This window comes from Aphis gossypii, chromosome 2 (genome assembly GCF_020184175.1).
Source record: "Aphis gossypii isolate Hap1 chromosome 2, ASM2018417v2, whole genome shotgun sequence".
NCBI lineage: Eukaryota > Metazoa > Arthropoda > Insecta > Hemiptera > Aphididae > Aphis > Aphis gossypii.
This window is the reverse complement of record NC_065531.1, coordinates 35,343,618-35,366,868: the sequence shown is the minus strand read 5'-3', so window position 1 is coordinate 35,366,868 and position 23,251 is coordinate 35,343,618. Positions and strand designations below refer to the sequence as shown.

Genomic DNA, 23,251 nt, shown 5'->3' with positions numbered 1-23,251 from the left:
ATCCTGACTCCCTGGTATTACTGTAACGTCATAATATCAATATTATCAAGAAATAAAATAAAATTTAAAAAACAAAATTAATCATGATAAATTTTGTAAGAAACGAAAAATGATTTGGTCTAATGCTGAACGGGCGATATTGGCGGCTTATGTTGATATCACTGATGATATTGTGGTACCAATTGGATAAATGAAAATAAGCCATATAAATACGTCCAACACTTTTAAGATTAAGAATATCTGTAAACAAAAATTAAATGCAACCAGTAGTTACTACACAGAATAAATGAAATTGTATCTTTTCTATGGTTACTACACGTGACACATAGTTACTGATCATGTTACTGACCAAAGAAAAATTAACTTTAGGAATTGTATAACGTCTAAATTTAAAAAAATCTAGAAAATGTTTGGAGAACTCATGGTCAATAAATAATAAAATGCATATGATTAACAAAATAAACAAGAAATGGCAATAAAGTAGACCCAAAACTTACTAGACAGATATTGGTGACAACTTCATAAATCATAATGTAGAAATTAGTAGAATATGCAAAAGAAAATGCATCTTTTGAAGAGGTACTTATCGATAGAGAGATATGCTAGCAATGATTCATTTATGAGTAACAAGATGAAGATGAAAATTCAAAATCTCTGTATTTGAACATATAAGGTATACATAATTATATACTGTTACTACTTATTAAAATAATAAACAAAAAAATCTTCTAAATAAAAAATTGTTAAAAAATAAAATATTTACAGTGTTTTTTACAATATAGGATAGATACAAAAATAGAACATTAGTTTTATATATATACAATAATTACAGTATCAGTTTATATATTTTTATTTTTGACCGTGTACTACAGACAAAAAATCATCAACATCTACGTTCTTCAGCAACCGTTGATGTTCAACTTTGGAAACCTTGGCTGGAGTCTACAAAAGTAAATAAATATATTTTTAATAAACTATGACAAATAATTTATTAATTATTGGTAAAGAGTATAATTTTAAAGTTATACAAAATTCTTATTTCCTTACAAGTTGTAAAATAGTATGAAGAATTATGATTATTTATTATTTATTAATTGTTAAGTAAAAAATATTGTACAATTCTTAAACATTAACTGAACGGTTTTCATGAAATTAGCAATGTAAATCATTTAATAATGCCTGTCCTCTTATAGAGAATTAGTTTAATAGGAGTAAAGGACTTAGTGTCAATATTAATCTTAACAATTCCACCCTACCTCATATTAATTAAAAAAATTAATTCAAAAATAATCAATATGATAATACATTACATATTTTGATTAAAAATTAAAATTAATTTAAAAGTTTTAATTATTTTAAATTTTATGTATATTATATTTTTAATTGTAAAAAAAATAATGAAATTAGTACCTAGAATTTATAATAAAGTTGTTGATGATTTCTTAAACTTTTTATTTAAAAAAAAATAACTTGTCTTCCTATCCTTTAATTTATTAACCAAATAATATAAATAATTATTAAAAAAAACTCATTATTTAGAAATTAAATAATAGAATGTAAATACTTTTTAGTTTGGGTAGTAAAAAAAAATGTAAAGTAATTAATAAAATTAAAATTAACTTAAATTTAAAAAAAATTAATTGATTCAAATGGCGGGATGCACATGTATCCCTTGTAAACCCTAAAACAGGATATACATTTTGATCAAAAATTGATATTAAAATATATTCATTTATTGCATTGGTGTTCATTATAATAGCTATACATTTTTTTAATTTGTTATTTGCTACTATTCATTTTATATTATATTTGTACCACTAATTTATCAAAAGTTTTAATAGTTAACATTAGGTTTCATATTTATATTTTAGAGAAAATTATATTAAAATGAACTATGTTAAAACATTTATCAATTAATGAATAATAAATCTAAATTGTAGTTTTTTGCTTAGTTGCATCCAAGATATATGATTAGAGATAAATACTTTGTTCATAAATGTATTACAAAAATATATTTCTAATTTTAGATTCCAAGCAGAGAAATTAATGTATTTATTTCATGATGCATTTTTTGTATAAAATGAAATTAATTATCTGTAGATACTTTAAATCTTCAACTAAGGATTAAATTATTATTTTTTAAGTACGATAACATTTTCAAAATATTAATTCGATTTTTTTTAACTATTTATAGACATGAGAATTATTTTTTTTTTTTTTTTTGATAAATTTCAATTAAAACTTCTCTAAATAGAAATTCTTAAAATTTTAGTAAAAAGCTCCTCATAAAATGTCAATTTCTCAACTAAAAGGTATTGGAAATCTAGTCATTTTTATATATATATAGCGGGTAAACCAGCTAGTATATATATATCTAAGTTTAGAAAATTGAAAATTGAATGTACAATTTCTCAAAAGTAGTTTATACTGGAACCATAAAATCTAAAAATACATAAAGACAATTATTTTTATAAACATTTTGAGTTTAAATTTTAAAATTTACTTATTTAAATGATAAATAAGAACATTAATTATTTAGTTATAATTTAAAAACATTTGTGAGAATTTTTAACTTTTATGTACAGTATATTATTATGAATTCAATATAGACAATGACATTTTTGATTTATTTTAAGATATTATCTATTTATATTATATTTTTAATGTTAAACGGTAAGTCTGACAGACTGTCTCCGCTCAGAATTATTTCTCATAAACAATGATGAATTATGGAATTTAAATTTAACACATTTATAATAGTTAATTTCAAAACATAAGTACAACAGAGTTGGTCCTACTTGCCTACCTTTCTTTAAAAAATATTTGTAAACCAACAATTAATATAATAACATTGTGAAAAAAATTCTTTAGAAACACACAATTACCTTATTATACACGGATCGATCTGCGGGCCTTTTAGTAGCCTTTTTAACTATATCTTCTGATCTATTTGACTTTTGTAAATCATTATGTGACCTGAAACATTATTAGCAATAAAATCAATATTAGTACATTTAAGTTTCAATTAATTACCCAAGACAAATGCTCATTTGAAATAAGAAATAATATATTATATAGTTTTCAGATATTAAAGGCATTTGGAAAATATTGAACGAAAAATATTATAGTATTTTAGCGATAATATTTCAAAATTATAAGTTAAGTTATTATATTTTCTGTACGTAAAATTATTTCAATACAAATGGTACACAATAAAAAAATTTTTATGATCAGAAAAAAAAACTTATGATTTAAAATAAGATAAATTACATTCTTTGTGGAATTGAAAATCGTTCATTTTCTTCAACCCAATTTCTTCCTTTACTGTAATCATGATAACTCCGTCTTTTTTCATCTTTGTGTTTAAATCTATGTTTATCTTTTACTGAATCTTCCTTAAATTCTCTTTTCACATTTTGATGATGATTTCTTTGAAAATGGTTTCGACTATCAAATTGTGATCGGTCATCATGGTATCTAGATTTGTTTGACCTATAAACATAACTCACATTTCATTAAAAATGTTATGTATAAATGTATCTATCAGTAGTTCTCAAACTATGCTAAGTGAAGTCTCAGAGTTCAGCAAATGATCTAGTTCTCCATGAACTCATCGAAACTAAATGTTATTAGATTCATGGCAATGATCATAATTTAAAATTTCTTTTTGATTAAAATTGATATTCTTGGTTTATTGGTTCATACAATTTTTTTTAGTAATTTACGGGCTCCATGAAAAAAAATATTTGAGAACTACTGGTATAGATAATTGTTTGATTTGTACAATAAGTTATTAACTTCTGTTGCATGAAGTTAAATCAGTATGAATTATATTATAAAACAAAGATTCTCAAACTATACTTCGCAGAGCCTTAGAGCTCCGCGAGACTAATCTAGGGCTCCGCGGGTATATCTGAATTAAGTACATATATTATTTTTTGTTAAATTGTTACAAGTTACATTAATATTGTATAAAGTTTGTATATTAGTAATTTATTGATCCATAATTGTTTGAGTTGTAAAATTTCAGGTATTTCAAGTTTTTGGGGCAACGTGAATTTTATTTTTTCAGCATATCAAGGGCTCCGCGAAAAAAAAAGTTTGAGGATTGCTGTCATATAATATAAGTAAATTAATATTTACCTATGTTTTTTATCATATTTATGATAGGTTTTATTTTGCCAACGGTTTGAATCTCTATGTCTATCGTCTCTGTGTTTTATTGGATAATTGTGAACAGAATCATCCCAAAAAGAGGGGCTTCTTCTAGTTCTATCATCTTTTTCATTTTTTATAACAATATCATCTTTAGGAGTGCTAGTCACTGGCATGAGTAATTCCTCATCCTCCAATTCACCGCTTTCCATTTTTGGAGTAATATCCAATATTTTGTTTGTTGTTATTAATGGTGACGCAATTGAATCAGATGGTTGTACATTGTTTAATTCTGAGGGTATATCAAGAAAAGTGAATATTTCTGATACATTTAAATAAACCATCTGAAAAACATGAAATAAGATTATGATAATAATAACTAATTAGATGTCATTTATTATAAAACAGTGTTATACACAATTAATTTAAGCACCTAAGAATTTTTTTTTTTTTTTACTTCAAACATTTTAACAAAACAAAAAATATGTATGTTTTTATTTTTAATATTTTAATATTTTTTTTATATGACTTATTTTTTATTAATATGATTCAGGATTATTGAATGACGTTCTTATATCTAGAACAGCAGTTCCCAACCCCATGGACCGTGGTGGTACTAGGCCATGAACCATACAAATATATAATATTAAATATTAAATATATATTTAAAATAACATTATTATATATTTTGGTTATATACCTAATAATATTTTTGGTTATAATATTAATTAATCAATATTAACTATAGTGTACAATAAGTGTACAATTAACGGTATTGAACGTTTGAATGTAGTTTTATCTCACATATATGCATATAATACATATTATGTACATATTATAATTATATAAATACATATAATAGGTGTGCTATTAGTAGGCCTCAATTTTTTTTTTACTAAATTGGTGGTCCGCACAACTAAAAAGATTGAGAACTGCTGATCTAAAAGATATTATGATTAATTTAAAGGGAAAAACAAAATTATTAACATACCTCATGTTCACCATCTTCAGTAATGACTTCATATACTTTTGGCTTTTTTAAATATTCTATATTATTTAAGGGATCACAGATCTTGTTCATCTGAACATCTAATTTTTCATCATGTGTAACAGTAACACAAGAAGTATTATTAACACTACTATTGTAGTTAACAGACGATTCAGATTTGTCAAGACTGGTATTCATTTTATTTTCAGAAATACAATTTGGATTAGATATGTTATTATCCATAGACAAAGTTTGAACTGATTCCAACGACATAGTGGATTTATTATGAACTGTATTTTTTTCCTTTTTATTAGACACTTTATTTATGTCTGATATACAATTCTGAGATAATTTTATATTTTGATTGTTCATTTCATTAGTTTTTGTTTCATTACTAACAACTGTTGATATATTCTTACTAGATTTATCTACATTATACATTTTTGAATAATTAATATTAGAATCACTATTATTTAGTTTAGAAGTTTTAACAGCGGGTTCTATTGTTTTGATATTTTTCTCTTTTGGACTATAGTCACAAACTGTAGGAGAAGTTTTATTCAAATACTTATTTAACCCAATTAACTGATCAGAGTTGTCATTTAGCATGGTTTTGGTTTGTGTTTTATCAGTATTTTTGATTCTGGATTTACCCAATGTTGGACTTTTAGATAATTTAAAGAATTTTTCAACTGGGTCATCAAAATGTACCATGGACTTCTTAATTTTTTTTGAAACTGTTTTTTTTACTTTTTCTGATGTGTTATCATTATTATTCTCACATTGTGCTATTATTGGTTTAATAAATGATGTTTTAATAGGTTGCATGTTTAATTCATTTGATAAATGATTTTCATTACCATTAACATTTACAACAGATGTAGATTCAATTGATTTTCTTTTAGGTATAGGTTTAAAACCAGATTTTTTCTCCTCTGCTTGTGGTTTTTTATTAATAATTATTGGCTTGTGTTGTTCATTAGTCTTTAATTCGTTTGTTTCTGGACTTGATAAAATTTCACTTCCAAATAGTTCAACTTTAACAGACTCATACACTTGATTTTTTTTTGTTTCAATATTTTTTATTTTTATTCCTTTTTTTACTTTAGATTTATTTGTTATTTTTAATTTAGATTTTAAAGGTGTACTTTCAATTTTCTTTTTCTTTATATTGGTTGATGACTCATAATTAGTAGTTTGAATAGGTTGTGTTGAAAGTTCTTTGGAACTGTTTGTTTTACAATTTGTATTATTTGAAGTTTTAACATTATCTTGTTCTGGTGGTACTATCAAAGTATCAATGGACATTGAATTTCCTGGAGTAGGAGGAAATGGTGAAATTGGTGGTCTGTTTAAATATGACGTTTCTCTGAATACTTTGGTTAAAGGGGTTTCTGTCAATGAATCATCATAATGTTCTGGTGTACATGGTAATGGTGTGATCATCTTACTTGGATCATATTCGCGTATCATTTTTGAAATAGGAGTTTCAGGCACATCAACAGCAGCAGCATCATCACATTTATATGGGGTTTCAACTATATGAGATTTAACTGGTTCAATATTAATACATTTTACTGGACTATTTAATGTACTTGAATTGTTTGTATCAGTTTGATCAAATAAACCTTGTACATTTAAATGTTTAATTGGTTCATTTGATTTCTTTTCAGGTAATGAACAATTATGATTATTAATTGTTTTTAAAAAGTTTGAATTGTTTTCTAGATTTTTCATTTCTGGTGTGGTATTTAAAATGGAAGAGTTAATTAATTGATTTTGATTATTTTTCTGATCATTAGCATGTGACTGTTTCGGGTTAATTTGAGTTGAATTCTGGCTTTTTGAAGAATCAGATTTGATAGAAAGTTGTTTATTATTAAATTCAGTTATTTTATCTGGAGTTTCTAAGGACATCATAAATTCATTTTCTTTGTTTAATGATTTTTCATTTTCATTTTTTAAAGAATCAGATTTAACTGGTGGTTGTTCAGTATACAATTCTATAGTTTTCTCTGGAGTTTCTAAGGAGATTGAAAATTCATTTTGTTTTTTAATGGATTTTTCATCATTAATGCTTTTCAAAGAATCAGATAAAGTTTGTGGTTGTTGATTAAATAATTCTCTCGATAATTCTGTTATTTTATCTGGTGTTTCTAATGAAATAGGAAATTCATTCTGTGTATGCAATAATCGTTGATCGTTTAAGTTATTCAAAGACTCAGATTTAATTGAAGTTTGTTTAAATTCTTCTTCAACATTTTTTGAAGTTTCTAATGAAGAAGGAAATTCTATGTGTTCCTTTAATGACGTTTGAATATCTAGTAATTGCTTATTAGGGTCTTGCACATTTGAATCATCATATGAGCTGCTTTCAGAAATATTTGATACATTGGTAAGTAATCCATTTGCTTTAGTTGAAATATTATCTGATTTCTTTTGTTCTTCAAGCAAAACAACAGAATTATTTTGAACATTTGCTGGTTTAATTTTTTTTCTTGGAGTTTTCTTTTTTCTTGTTTTTCTTCCGTCAGCATCTGACGTTAAAATTCCAGCTCCAACCATTTCTCTAATATCTGAATCCCAGTGTTTAATGCTATCTTTTTTAATCATTGATTCAAATCCATTAACTGAACCCCAATCAGCTTGAAGCTTTGGTAAAGGACTAGATGAAGGTTCCTCCAAACATTTTTCAAGTCTTTTTGGGGTATCACAGAAAAGTTTTGAACGAGCTTGAGTTTGAGTCATACTCTTGGGCTGCGGGGTACTAAAATCTAAACATCTTATATGAGTGCTCCTTCTACGAGGTGTACTCATGCTTTTATTTTTTGGAGGTTTCAGTCTATCATCTGGTGTATCATGAACAATTATATCATCAACTTTAGATGAAACTTCGGGTAATCTGATAATGTCATTAACCTCATTATGATTTTTTTCTTGAGTTTCAAATGAATTTTGATTAGGAACTTCAATAATAATTGATTTAGGAGCCTGAACAGGTAGTTGTCTAGTTATATTTGATCTCCTAAATTTGCTTCTTATACCAGAAACTTCTAACGACTGTCTTCTTCGTTTTGGAAATATATGTTTTTCAGGAGCTAAAAGTAAAAATTAAAATTCATTATTAATTATGAGTAGGTATAATAATATATACTATACTCTGTCCAGTGAGATAACACACCACAGACCGACCAAAATCGGTTTTTCGGCGCATCCCCAGACGTCACCCTGCCATAAGGAAACCGATTTCGATAGTAGGAAGGTGCAGGAAGATGCGCAGAATCAGTGCATTCTCTCACTGGACAGACTATGTATATAAATGAATGTACAATTTGTGTCTATCAATACATTTTTATTTAAATTATTATTAGAAGGTTTTGTACTTTATTCCAAAACATAGATCATATTTTTAGCAGTTTAGGTTTCTAATACAGAATGCTTTGTAAAAAAATTTAAAATCAATTCAATTATTCACATTCTTCTCAATACCTGGAATTCAGCAATAACTGTTATGAATTTGGTTTCAACAAAATAAAAAATTAACACAGGGTTATTCAAATTTTGATTTAAAAATACTGTGGGAGTTATTTTTACCATTAATTAAAAAAATAATTCTAGCTAATATTGTAATTATAAATGTAAATATATACATATATTAATTTGTAATAATAAAATATTTATAATTATTATTTATAAATAAAAAATGAATAATTAAATGTTTATAAATATTTTGATAAACAAACTGTTCATACCTTGGTGAGTCTTTAACATTGGAGTTATTTTTGGAGCAATTTTTACATAGTCAGCTTTAGCTAAATAATCTTCTCCTAAATAATAATAATAATAATAATAATAAAAAAAACATTAACAAACATATTTATCAATTTAACATAAAATAATAAAGATGGCTTTTTTGAGAAATTTGTCATAGGCTTAATCCTTCCTATATTTTAGATATTTTATTACAATAAGAACTTGTGTAGAACCTTATAAAAAAATTTTCAAATTGTTTGAAAAATAATAAATCTTAAAAGCTATAAATTTAAAAAAATATTTATTCAATAAATCAAAGTATTTTGAAAATGTTATCCTGTTAATAGAATGTTAACATGACTATTTTGTGACTTAATTAAAATAAAATGAAATGTTAAAAAATGGTATTGCATAAATATTTTAGTATATTCATAAATTATTTTTTGGGGGTTTTCCTTATTATTTTGAAAAGTTTTGGATATTTTTAACTTTTGAGTTGAAGATTCATGAAATCATTCAGTTTTCTATCAGTAACCACTCACTAAAATGAAAATTGAACCGTTTCAAAGCTCAAAAAGGTAATGTAAACCACAAAAAAAAAAACAAAAAAATAAAAAACATATGATTGTATAAGCAAAAGATTCATTATTCAGAAACTATAAATTATATTTTATAAAGCATACCTGATTCAATTTTAGATGAGTCAAAGTTATATGAGTCACTTGATTGTAAAACTAATTGATTTGATAATAAATCGTAATTATCAAAAACAGTTGTTCTCATATTACCTTCATGTATCAATACAATATTATTGTCAACTTTCGTACACTCTTCATTACCATAAGCAATATGTTTAGGAATATTAAAATTATTCTTTTTTAATTTGCTTGGAACATCATCTATACAGGTAAAAAAAACCATAAAAATTGTTACTTAAATACAATTATTGAGGATAAATTTGAATACCTTTTTTTCTGGCACTACGTAAACGAGATTTGATTGAGTCTAGTTGATCATCATTAGATGTTTTTTTACCAGTATCAGTATTATCGACATTAAAAACTGAAATTTATATTAAATATTAGTGACACTTCTAAGTAATTTATAATTAAAAATAAATAATTTAAATAATCAGTGTTAAATAAACAAAAATTTGTATTGCCTAGACTCAGAGCAATATTTTAGATACAATTGTATCTTGTATCTATTATTGAGATATATATATTTTACTATAATACTACTTATAATTTACTTAAATTTAAATATTTAATAGTTAATAAATGTATACAGTATCTTGAATCTTGTATTTAGATACGTTGTTTGAGGTATCTTTCCCAGCCCTGGTTCATGGGCATATGTAAGAAATATTTTGGGAAGGGGTTTCGGTCTAGATATACATTAAGTTTAATTCACAATATTTATTTTAAAATTGTTTCATCTTTATTGATATTTGAACAACCCCCCTCTTACCTACACACATACCCTGGTGGTTATAGACTAGTCTATTTAATATTAGTATTTAATTGTGTATACATTCTTTGTTCCCTATTACAATTGTAGCAATAAAGTAGTGTTAGCTTACAGTTAACTGCAACTGCATTTATAGGCAATAAATATTTTACAATAAGTATGTTAAAATAATTAACTTTCATAATTTTAATTATCTAAAAAACATTAAAAGTTTCTTTTTTTATTATTTATTATCAGAATGTTATCTGCCATTTAAATTTGATGCTTATTAAGTTTATTTTCCAGAGTTGATCTATCTATGTTATAACCTATAAGTCTTATAATTAATTACTGGGTAATAAGATCAAACTCATTATTAAATAAAAAAATACTGATCCACCTACAAAGTCCAAACATTTTATAATATTATTAGTAATAATTATTAATTCATCTAAAATATCAAATTCACAAAAAATATGTTTTTGTTTTCAATTTAATAATGCACCCTATCTCCAAAACTTTCAACCTACAATGAGATCTGCATCATTCAAACATATCTCTTTTGAGTAACTTCTGCTAATAATTCAATTTTTTTAAATTTTATTTATAAAGTAGATTAAATATTAAAATTAATACAATTGTGAAAAACTAAAATTTGATATTTTGTTATAACTATAGGTTATATCTATTAATAATAAAAAAATAAATAATATACTATGTTACCTTTACTTAAATTAAGAATAATTAATGGTGTTCTGATTATATGATGATAATTATTTTCTTATTACCTAATAAACTTATTCATATTTAATACTAAATAGTAAATAAAAAATTATAAGTTATGTCTGTAAAACTTATTTGAACCTATTTAAATTCTAATTTATTATAATATAATATTTAATGATTTTTAATACATTAATTATTAATTTCTTTACAGATTCAATGAGAATTAACTTACCTAAAAACTCATCCAGTATGTTTTTAATCTGTGGATCAGACTGAGTAGAGTCTAATGCTTTTTCAAGTGTAGGAGGATCTAAGACTTTACTTTCTAGTACATTGTCAGTTTCTTTTTGAGCCTCAAAAGATTTATTTATAGTATCAGCAATTTTTTCCAACAAACTTTGATCATTTAAAAACGTATCTACTAATTCACCAGTATCAATAATAACTGAACTATCCTTAATCCTATCTTCTTTTGACAATCCTGGCATAGAGTCAAGTGAGGTTGCTTCTGGTATTTGCTGATATTCTGTATGATCACTGCAAAAATATGGTTTTAGAAATTTTACATTTACATTTTCAAAAATATGCATGCAATAAATAATTTATTTACTACACAAATGTATGTTAAAAAGTTATATTAGGATGTATTTTATTAATCTACATATCTTTTGTTCTACTAATTTTCAAAATATAAGATTAATATACAGGTATAGTCAACCATTTGTTCAAAATTGGTATCAATTTCAAAATAATTCAAAAAAGGGTAACTACATAAAACTAATACTAGATATTCATACATACCTAGAAATTAAATTATGAATATTTTTTGGACTAAATTGTGGTACTGACTCAATATTTAATTTTGTTTCTTCGTTTTTCTTCGCTGGAGTACTACAAATTTGTTTATTTATTTGAAATATTTTTGATTCTTTGTCTTCATCAAATTTAGAAAATGTCATAGTACTTGTATTATTTTCTATTGATTGTGTCATTGAAGATAAACAGGGTGAAGAAAATGTAACTGAGTTTTTCTCGCCAGTTATTGTGGTTTCATTATTAACTGGGTCAATGTCTTTTGTTTTAGAAACATTATTAGTAATTACCTCAGTGAATGATGGAATTTCTAACAACTCTTCTGATATACTTCTATTTGCTTCTATATTAGTGTATGTACTCTGATCTTTAGTATCAACTGTATTACCAACACATTTGTCAACCATATTCAATTTTGTCTCAACAAATTTATCTTCTTTCATTGGTATATGATTTGTATCTAACAAATACTGTAGTTTCTCAAGTAATGTTTTTGATTCACATGTTTCAGGTATTCGTTCTTCAACTAAAATCAATACATAAAGAATATTTATTAAATTATAATTTTAATAAATTATATATATTTTATTGATTAAAAACAAATAGTATGTATCTTACTCATGGTACACATGGTTCCAAAATTGTCAAATATGTCATGTAAATTAAATCCATTCACTTTAATATTAAAGTTTCTTTTAGCTTTAAACATCTGAAAACATTCAGTCAAATGAGGAGATGATTTTAAAAAACATTCTGCAGCATCTTCATTTTTTTCTTTCTTCAGATAACCTGGCCGACAAATAAATCATTTATTTAAAATTAAAATGAGAATCTATGTATACTAATATTAAGATTTTTATTTTTTAGGTACATAAAAGCTATACAAATTTAAAGTAATTAAAATTTTTAGCATGGCATAATACAACCACAAATACACAATACGTAGCGATAAACTATATAGTGAGTAGCTAAAATGTACAAACATTCACTTTGAGTTTTAATTGATGACAGATTTAAAATAAAAGTTTTTAATATGATGCTGTGTCGTTAGACTGAAAATAAATACTGTCAAAATACATAACTTCCAGACACCAATCCATGAATATTGATTGACTCATGTATATATATAATTTTTTAAAAACTTGGGAAGATACTAGAGGTCCAAAACCCCATGTACTCACCGTATACTAAGCGAGCGACTTCCGATGGCATTAATGGTTCCATTTTTGCTATATGAATGGGCGTATGTTAGTACTAAGTACTATTTTTTTTTATACAAGTACCTAGAACAGATGAAGACAGAGACATTCAGATCGTTCTCGGTAAAACGTAAATTTATGTGGCGATGGCCAGTTTTGTGCTAGCAAAGAGCATTACTAATGATCATGTTCAATTGTTCAAATAACAAATATTGTTATAAGAACAACGATAAATAAATTATGTACAATAACAAAAATACGACTATACTAGTCGACGAAAAACGGTTCACGTGATAACGAAGTTAAAATATTTACACAATAATATCATTTGTAAAACTCTAAGAAAGAGCGGGAAAAGCGACAGTGTGACCATTGAGTCACCGATTGCGACTCGAGTTTTGTTACTAAATAAATCGTAAAATATGATGTTATTTTAGCAGTTAAAATTTTGAACAGAACTACAGAAGGTTTATTTAAATAATTTCTCAGAGATATAAGAAAATAAAGTATTTAGAGTTTAGACCTCTAGAGTAACCGAAGTACCTACACGCTAATGAGTATCGATTACCTATAGAATAAAATTATAGTCCACGTCTCCACAACTTTAATATATGTATTATATCTTCTAAGACCGTAGAAAAGTCTTTTATATAATCAATGCTACACAACCATTCTTACTTCTTAGCCCAATTTAAGAGTATCATAGAGTATTAATTCTTCTTTGTAAATTTCTTCATTAAATATCATTCACAGCATACATTTTCGAATTGTACTTTATAGAAGTACCTACCCAGCTGTTGAATTGTAGGCATCGTATATAAAAATATATCGCATTGTAAAAATAATTTTAATAATAGGTAGCTTATACAACTAAAAAAATACACTGAATTAAAATTAATCTATTCTGTGATATAATAGAACTATTTTACTTATACCTATTTAAGTACCTATTTGAAGTATTTCTACTATTTGGTATAATATGCTGTAACTCAGTAACTGTATGTATCATATTATATGAAATACACTGTTTCATAACCGAATAAGTTTAATGAAATATGTGTATGATTAAGATTTGTTTTTAAATATAACACCTATTAATTATATTATATCAGTTGATTGCAAAACAAATGCAGAATATAAAAGTACATAAATACAATTATTTATGTATATAGATAAGTATTTTTTTGGGGGTACCTAATACCTATACCACACAATAAATAAATTCCATCAACTCTGTGACTAAAATAGAGTAGTAAGGCAAGAAAGGGGATTTAAATACTTAAGAGACCTAACCGAATAGTGGTAATTGGTATTCTTCGCGAAAATAATTATCTACATTCCAATGTAATATTCCAAATATAAAAAATGGTACCTAAATAATAATTTAAATACTTTATACGATTATATTTTTGATATTTAATAATAATTGTGATTCGTGATGTTGTCATGATAATTGTTGATGAGTTGATCATACCACGAGCTAAACTAATATCTTATATTAAAATATTACCTATATAATATCTTAGTTGACTTGGTTGTGGCATGATAGATATGATTTCTATCATGGTTCGTACCTTCGTGGATCATACTAAAGAACTAGATCAATCATTGAAGTATTGAATACTGATCAATGATCATAGACCATGAATTAAAATATTTTAATTCGTGTCATAGATTTTTTTTATTAATACCTTTATATACGAGTGTCACAGTCACTCGTCGGGTGATAAGCACTTGTCCGAAAAATGATAAAGAATCGAGATATCATAATAAAAATTGTTATCGTTATTATTATCACATAATATTGGGTTTTCTGTGGTCCATAGACTTATTATATATTATAATTTTTTAAGTCTATGCTGTATTGCTGTGGTCGAACGACCGTCGTTCACTCGTTCTACACTCTACAGGCTACAGCCCTGTACTTTGAAGTCCACGATCAACGTCTCGTAGTCTCGTACTCTCGTATACCACAATCGGCACAACTTCACATTTCCACTGGTTACTGGCCATTGGCCAATGTCTATAATATTGATATATGTCTAATCTTCTTAGAAGTTTAGAATCTGTCTTTAAGGTACTCAAGTAATTAGTTTAAGTTAGTAACTAGGCACAGCCCCACAAGACGCAGACTTCTTCACTCCTTAGATCTAATATCAAGACTCGAGAATCCTGTTGTTCGAGCCAAATTCTTAGTGTCTTTTGAATAAGTCGTAACCAAGTTCTTTCAAGACGTCTTGTCTCGTTCCTCTAATACTTTTTTGTGTTTTATCAACCTCGGTGGTGCATTTAACAAAATTGTAAATAACAATAAGCCCACAATAAAAATGATTTCTTCAAAAATACTGTTTTTTAAAAACGCTATCCAGCCATCGTTTGTATTCAGAACGTACAGAAACGTGAAGGCAAAACCCAATAGACAATTCAAGAAAAATGATGTCAAAGGCAACCCTGGGAGTAATCGTATGTTGGCCATGGTTCTAGATGGAGAATCTCCTGACGTATCTGACGTGACATTAGAAGACATTGAAGATGGTGATAATGATATGCTCAATTCGCATTTATTTTATGATCAGCACATGAAGTAAATTATATTTAAATAAATAATTTATTTAATATTTGATTGTTCAATGCATAATCTTATTGAACTTTTTTTTTTAAATTTTCTTCTACTATAAAATTTGAATTAAATGGTAAACTCGCTGGTGAGTAAGAACAGGTCAATAAACTATACTTTTTTAATTTCTTTACTGTAAAATAAATTAAAAATGTAATTGAAGTTAGAACCTGTGTGTTATTTATAAAATTAATGTAATATAATATCTTCCAACTTCAAAGTGTATTGGTTAATAAGTTATTTCATTCAGTTTATGAACTGTTATTCTCAAATAAATATAATTATGTTAATCTTTAGTTTTAAAAATATTTTTTCCTTTAATACAATTGTATCTACACATATATTTTTGATAAAAAAGTAGTTTTTTTAATAATTTCTTTTTCAATTTTAGGGAAATTGAAAATCAAAAAAAATTTAAAGCATTTCAGAATATTAAACGAAAATATTTTAAAAGTAATATAGTACAGCCTAATTTTTTAACATACTTTGAAAAACAACAAATAAAAACTTTACACGATAAGTCACCCAAAGAATGGACTCCTCAAACATTATCAACATGCTTTCCAGCATCACCAGAAGTTATTGTTGTAAGTACTTTTAAATATATCTTATCCAAACATATTTTAATTAATGATTGAGCCAACTTTGTATTTTAATTCATAGAAAATATTAAAATCTAAATGGATATCAGATGAAGGCCAAAAAATATTAAGGCATGATAAATTGGTACAGCAAAATTGGGAACGTTTTCGTAATGGACTGTTCAATGATATTTTATCTGATGAATTAAAAAATCATTTAATAAAATTTTCAGAACGACGACCTACATTAATTACTCTAGAGCGTAAGTTATTAAGTATCATTACCACTTGCCAGTAGACAAATTTGATTAATATTTATTTAAAAAAATAAATTTTTGAAAAGTAGAAAGGTTAATAGTCTTAATAACTTGATATAATCCAATCTATGTAGAATGCCATTTTCTATATTTTTTAGATTTTTAAATTGTAAATACTCTCATAAAATATATTATCTTGATAAAATATTTGGTAAAAAACTTTATAGACAACAATATTACTAATAGTTTATATATTTTTAAATTTATTTAAAATAATATAAATATATGATTAAATAATATACTAAGAAATAAATAGATGTTTTTACTTGCTTTTTGAAGATTAAATTTAGGTATATTTTTTAAAATTATGCATTAACTTATTTTACAGAAGCTGAAGCTCATATTCCTAAACTAGCTGCAGATTATTTAAAGCCCCAGGAATTTGGTCAAATAATAACTAGTTACCTTGGTGAGCCCAAAAATCCAATTAATGAACCAATTCAAATTGAAGCTAAAGATAAACCAAACATTGAGTTGATTTATGAAAATGATACAACAACTAAAAGTAGTAAAAGACACTTTACATTAGATGAATTCAAAAATGATTCTCAAAAAGAATCTTTTTCATTTTATAATACATCACAAACATTGTCAACAAATAATAAAAGTGTTGATGTAGAAAAAGTTGAAGCTAGTTTACAAGAGAATACAAGAATTATTTCACGTAAAGAAGTTTCTGAATACATTGATACAATGAATGATTATCCACTTGCTATTCGAATACCCAAAAGTGTTTGGAAAGAAGGATATGTATATAGAGTTAATGATTGTTTTTATGATGACAATGGAGACTTTTTATACAGAGTTCCTGGTTTAATTAAAGATGAAGATAAACAACAAAAGCAACAATAATGTTCAATTGATTTGATTTATAATTATGTTATCAATACTATAATACATATTTACTTGTATTTGTGTTTAATAAAAACAAATAATATCCTATAGGTACTTTTATTTTTATATTTTAAAATAATTTGTTCATTTTACATTTATATATAAACATGTCATATTAATTCAAACACAGTGAGTGCCTATAGTATTGGTCCTGTGATCTTTCCTATGCTAAATAACCACTGAATAACTATGTATAAAAGTAGAAAGATAGCCTCAATATTCAGGTAAATAATAAATTTGTAAAGACTACATATGTTTCAACAAATTCGAAGGAGAAGTATCACTGTTATCGACCAAGGTACGTGTCAATACTATCATTGATCATGAAAGATACCCTTACCACAGAATAGATTAAATTATTTATTTAATCTATTTTGTGTCCATACTTTTTCATAAATACTATCTTTATCATACAGAATAAATGATTATTAATAGATTTAGAATGTATAGCAATAGTTATATTTTAGTTATACGTATATAATTTAATATAATATATTATGGAAAATATGCCACTGTAGCTCTTGGTAATAACAACATTTTTACATTTTTTATTTCGGTAACAATAACCGTCAGGAAAACGATTTTGACGTCTTCAAGCTTTTGGGATAAACAGTGGGTACCTTAGAATTGATAAAATATTAATAATACTATATTATACACAAATATAACTATAATAAACAAAAGTAATTGATCATTTAAAAGAATAAATACTTTAATTATTGTTAAGGAAATGTAATTATTTAAAGCAACTTAAATAATACAGAAAAGAAAAAAGTAGTATTTAAAAAGAAATAAACACAATATAATGTGTCTGGGTATACCATGAATCTTCTACTTATTTAAACATTATTTTAATTATAATTAGATGAGATACTTTTAAATGTAAGCCCACAATAGTGACAATAGTGTATAAAACTAATTTAAGATATCTACAAGTAAATTTACAATGAAAAAAATTGTACAGTAGAACTTACAATATACTTTTGGGTTTGAAATTATTTTTATGTAGATAACACTGGAAAAAGGTTAAAAAAAGTTATTTATTATTAATACATACAATATTTTAAAATAAATTACAATCAGTTCATCAGAAAGACAATAGTATAATACATTTTACATTTATGCTTTTTGTTAAAATACGGCTAATAATAATTAATGATCATATTGCATGACCCTTATACTTTTAACATAAAATAAATATCAAAATTAAAATACAAAATATTCAATAGCTATAATTTAGAAATGATAATTTTCATTTGTTATTTTACTAGTTATTTAAATAATAATGTTTTATCAACCAATAAATATTTTTATATCACATAATTAAATCTATAAAAGTATATTGTAAAAAAATCAAAAGTGATTCTATCTATTGTAATATAACAAAACTAAAAATATAAAAATTATTTTCTCGTTTCATACCTACATATTGTATTTAAAAGTAAAAATGTATAATTAATTTTTTATTTAATGGTGTAAACATGTAATTATTTTTATACAGAAATTTAATGATTATTCAGATAGCTAGGCCAAAAACGGATACAATAACATACATGGTTTTGTTCTCCCATCTAACTGTACAACTACCATCAGTCAAATTATCCCAATAACATGAACTTGCTGCATGAAAACCAGCACCATTCTTTTGCATGATGGCACACGTCACTGCAAAAAAAAAAAATAAGTAAAAAACATTTATAATTAAATTTAATAATACTACTAAACTATAATATGTCTTCTTTACCTATATATTTAAAAGGTTTGGCTAATTTACAAAGTCTTGTAAGGCAATTCTCAACTACAGAATCTGTCCATTTATTTACCATATTTTGTTGGTATAATTGACTGCCAATTGAATGTTCAATTGAGTCCTTTATAATATCACTCACTTCATCCACTACAAAAAGGGTCTAAAATAAAAATATTATGATTTATATTTAAGAATTTTTAAGTTTGATTATTTTTGAAGACATTACTTTAAAGTTACAGCTAGGTAGTTTAAAAAATCATTTTTTTTTATGTATACAATAATGATTATAAATATTAATAAAATGGATATTGTTACATTATGATAGGTAGGTAGCTGATTACATGCAACACATTTATATATAACTGAATAACATTTTGAAAATTCATTAATAAATAAAACAATAAGAATAACAATATAATACAAGAACTTTACCCCTTCGTTAGCTTCACCCATCGTTTTTGATTTGATTTGATTTGAATTAAATGTTTTTTATAAGACACAAAAAAAGACAAAGGGATTGACTAAAAAATAAGTATGAATCTATTGAATATTTACGTTGTCACGGCAATAAACAATAAGATATGGTAAGTAATATTAATTGTGTCTGCCACACTGACGTAAAACCATAGGGCACAGAAATAAAGAATTTAACAAAATTACTGAAATGTAGCAAATATTATATACGTATATAGTATTTGAATGTAGTTACATATGTAGTAGATATTACTGAATACTGATATAAGGTAAATAAGATAAGAAATACAATTTATCATAATTGACCTACAACGGTATAAGGTTTATGGTTACACTCTGTTACATAATATAATTATGTCTAGACCACGGATAAATATTTATTTAAATATTTATCCGTGGTCTAGACTCTAGAGTATTAACTTTCTTAACTTATTAATAGAGCTTGGATTTTGGTGATTTTTGCATTTTTTTCTTTAAGTGCTATATGGTTCTATCAAAAAACTAAATTAGTTTCGTGATTTAACGATTTTAAATGTGTAATTATTATTTTGCATTTTTTGTGTTAAATGAATTTTATTGCATTTTTACAAATATGTATTATAATACGTTCATTTATACTATGCTTTCCATATATATATGCTATATTTGCTATACAACAACTATAAACATAGGCGCAATTAGGTAAGGGGGTTTGAGAGACTTAGCTCCCAAATGTTATTATTATTTCAGTTATTACTCATTATTAATCTTAGATCTGTGTAACTTATAAAAGTCTAACCCCCCCCCTACTAAAAAAAAAAAATTGACCCTAGTTGCGCCTATGACTTAATAGTAGGTACTTATGTAGTTATGTGCTATATTTGGCGGAAAAATGTCAATGTTATTTTCTTAGCTTGCTTTTGTTATTTGAATACAGAATTATATTATAAAATATGATATATTTACATACATCACTACCTAATTTGTTATGCTATCTACATTTGTAAAAAATAGTAAAACAATTTAATATTTTGACGCCTACCCTCTAAATGGCCGTAAATTACGGCCCATATAGCTATTTGCTAATGAGCTATAGGTACTTTTCAGTGATCACTTTTATGAGGTGTCATATTTAGGTATTTTAATTCGATCGAAATTTACCTAATACTTATGTCAGTATGACATTAAATCAAACAGCATAAAGCTGACCACTAGACGACTCTGAACCTCCAGGCCTACTCGGACACTCGGTTAAACTATACCCTAGAGCAGCCGTTTCCAAACTGTGAGGCGCGCCTCCCTTATAGGAGGCGCGAGTCGTGTTATTTTGTCATAACAATAAAAATAATTGTATATTTAAATACTATAAATTTATTATTTATTTATTCATGGGAGGCGCAATTTTTTTTTTTAATTTTAGGGTGGCGTAAACTAAAAAAGTTTGGGAACTGCTGCCCTAGAGGCCTAGAACCACACTTCCAACGAGCACCAAAATTATGTTTTATAAACATACAGTAAAAGAAAATTCAAAAATAAATAAATCTCTTAGAAAAAGACAAGCTTTTCAAATCTATTAAATAAAGAAAATAATAGTTCAGATAGTAATGATTTAGAGAAGACGTGCGTGTATCTCAAATTCTCAACGTTAAAAGATTAACGAGATCTCTTTTAAACAATTGGGTTTAAGTCAATGATTTCAATACAACAATGTCCAACAGTATACCTAAGACATTTCAATTCACACAGTATACGTTCACTGGGGATACTCAAATTAAATATCGACTATATCGAAAAAATGACTATGCAGACGGGCAACAATCCATTGTTTGTATAATATGCCGAATACGGTAGAATTTTCGTAACCAACAAGTGGAACACGGCATTAACTTCTAATCTGTTTTGTAACAGCTAATAGAATTTGATGATCAATACCTAAGAGGTACCCGTACTATTCTAAGTAACCTTCTCAGAAACCATCACAAATTCACAAATCAATAGTAGAAGACATGGTCAGATGCCCAGATGGAATCTTCGTAAAGGATGATAAGCAGATTTCAATAGTGAAAGAACATCGACTGCATCATTCGGTTTTGAAATAATTATACCATAGTTATCACTTATTAGTTATCTTAGAAAAAAAATAGCCACCAAGACAATACCAAGAGGTCATATAGACATTGTTGGAGCAAGGAGTGTGATGTACTGCTGAAGAAATTTGTACTGACTGTAGATGAGGACATAAACATCCACCTAATGTTGCTATTAAACAATGAGAGGATGAGTAAGTGGATTGTGGAAATGTATGATATATATATTATTCTAAAAGTATTAGGCAAGTGCTGGGCATTTATCAAAATGTTGAGTCTGCTTACTCCTTTAAGGCAAGTGAAAATGTCAAAATAAACGTCAAATGAAGTATTGTTTACAAGAGGCCAAATTAATTTGAAGAATCAGAGACGGAGACTGAAGAGAGAATATACAGAAGTGCTGAAGAGTGTAAAGACAGATCCATGGTAATAATAAATTTTGCTTCAGTTGAGATCCACGGTGCATAAAAATCTGTAAAAAATGGGATAGCAGCTGGGGTGGATTAAATCTTCCGGGAATTTCTTAAAAATGTTGATACAAATTGCGTATAAAATAAGCTCGCCACCTCAATGGAATTATAAATTTTCCTAGAATCTAAAGTAATTGCCATTCTGAAACCAAACAAAAATGCTTCAAACCTTAATATTTCTATAGTCTAATATTATTATTGTCATTTACAACATTTTCAAGAGGCTGCTTCCGACCCACTTTTAACATTTATTAATAGAAAAATTTCAACCTGTAGAACAGGTTGGGTTCAGACAAAACCAAAACTATTTTGGTCAAGTGATTACAAGTTACAATACATGTGGAAAATGACTCTTGGCAAAAAGCTAAGTCGGACAATGTTTTCTCTGAACATCTCCTTCACTCTATGGAAAATGTTTCCAAATCGTAAATCATGAAAGAATAAAAGTTAATACATAAATAATTTTTTAATCAGTCGCCCACAGCGAGCTTTTCTTTACCTGTTTACCTATCTCGACCTGACAATGTATCGAAATTATTTAAATTTTAACATTACTATTGTAACATAATAGTATACTTGTATACAGTGCATATTACAGTAGACATGGATTTAATTGAATTTATTTACACTTAAATACAATAGGTTATAAACTGAATCCAATTAGAATTTTTTTTTTAGTTGTATTATTGATTTAAAATTCAACACATCCATTATAGAAACTAACTCAATGATAAGCCATACTAAACCCCTATTATAAAATATTGGTACCTAAATTTACCATTTCTTTAAGTTTTTTTAAATATCAAAAATATAAATAAGTTGATGTATTGTTGTCATGCATGTTAAACTTCACTATATAGAAGCAATAGCTGATTATAAAATACAATAGAAGTAAAAGAATTTGTTGTTGACATAATGTATTTTGAGGCTTTGGGAAAGTGTTCTCCTTTTTATACCTTTTAATTACCAAAATGTACAATTGAAAAAATATGATTTCTA

General features: G+C 25.9%; 3 protein-coding genes across 6 annotated transcripts; 1 reads left to right on the top strand and 2 right to left on the bottom strand.

The window, feature by feature from the left end:
• Window positions 1-578: 578 nt before the first annotated feature.
• Window positions 579-17,542, top strand: LOC114127185 (uncharacterized). 3 transcript variants are annotated; one of them, XM_050202190.1, is made up of 6 exons: window positions 579-673; window positions 873-950; window positions 15,470-15,667; window positions 16,092-16,287; window positions 16,364-16,544; window positions 16,927-17,542. In XM_050202190.1, the coding sequence occupies exons 2-6, from the start codon at window positions 913-915 to the stop codon at window positions 17,448-17,450; spliced, it is 1,137 nt and encodes a 378-aa protein (XP_050058147.1). In that variant the 5' UTR covers window positions 579-673; window positions 873-912; the 3' UTR covers window positions 17,451-17,542. The 3 variants fall into 3 exon arrangements, with proteins under 3 accessions (XP_050058147.1, XP_050058148.1, XP_027847162.1); XM_050202191.1 differs by lacking the exons at window positions 579-673; window positions 873-950 and adding an exon at window positions 14,881-15,160; XM_027991361.2 differs by lacking the exons at window positions 579-673; window positions 873-950 and having other exon boundaries at window positions 14,881-15,667.
• Window positions 639-14,770, bottom strand: LOC114127292 (myb-like protein A). 2 transcript variants are annotated; one of them, XM_050202189.1, is made up of 13 exons: window positions 14,594-14,770; window positions 13,066-13,167; window positions 12,503-12,673; window positions 11,873-12,410; window positions 11,304-11,608; window positions 9,863-9,958; window positions 9,580-9,795; window positions 8,896-8,970; window positions 5,147-8,241; window positions 4,144-4,499; window positions 3,271-3,492; window positions 2,886-2,976; window positions 639-942 (listed from the first exon to the last, which is right to left on the bottom strand). In XM_050202189.1, exons 2-13 carry the CDS (start codon window positions 13,106-13,108, stop codon window positions 850-852), a joined length of 5,301 nt encoding a protein of 1,766 aa, XP_050058146.1. In that variant the 5' UTR covers window positions 13,109-13,167; window positions 14,594-14,770; the 3' UTR covers window positions 639-849. The 2 variants fall into 2 exon arrangements, with proteins under 2 accessions (XP_050058146.1, XP_027847289.2); XM_027991488.2 differs by lacking the exon at window positions 14,594-14,770 and having other exon boundaries at window positions 13,066-13,490.
• Window positions 17,543-18,513: 971 nt separating the features above from the next.
• LOC114126880 (dynein light chain Tctex-type 1-like) lies at window positions 18,514-19,943 on the bottom strand. The gene is made up of 3 exons (XM_027990926.2): window positions 19,675-19,943; window positions 19,237-19,402; window positions 18,514-19,157 (listed from the first exon to the last, which is right to left on the bottom strand). Exons 1-3 carry the CDS (start codon window positions 19,693-19,695, stop codon window positions 19,009-19,011), a joined length of 336 nt encoding a protein of 111 aa, XP_027846727.1. The 5' UTR covers window positions 19,696-19,943; the 3' UTR covers window positions 18,514-19,008.
• Between the last annotated feature and the right edge of the window lie 3,308 nt (window positions 19,944-23,251).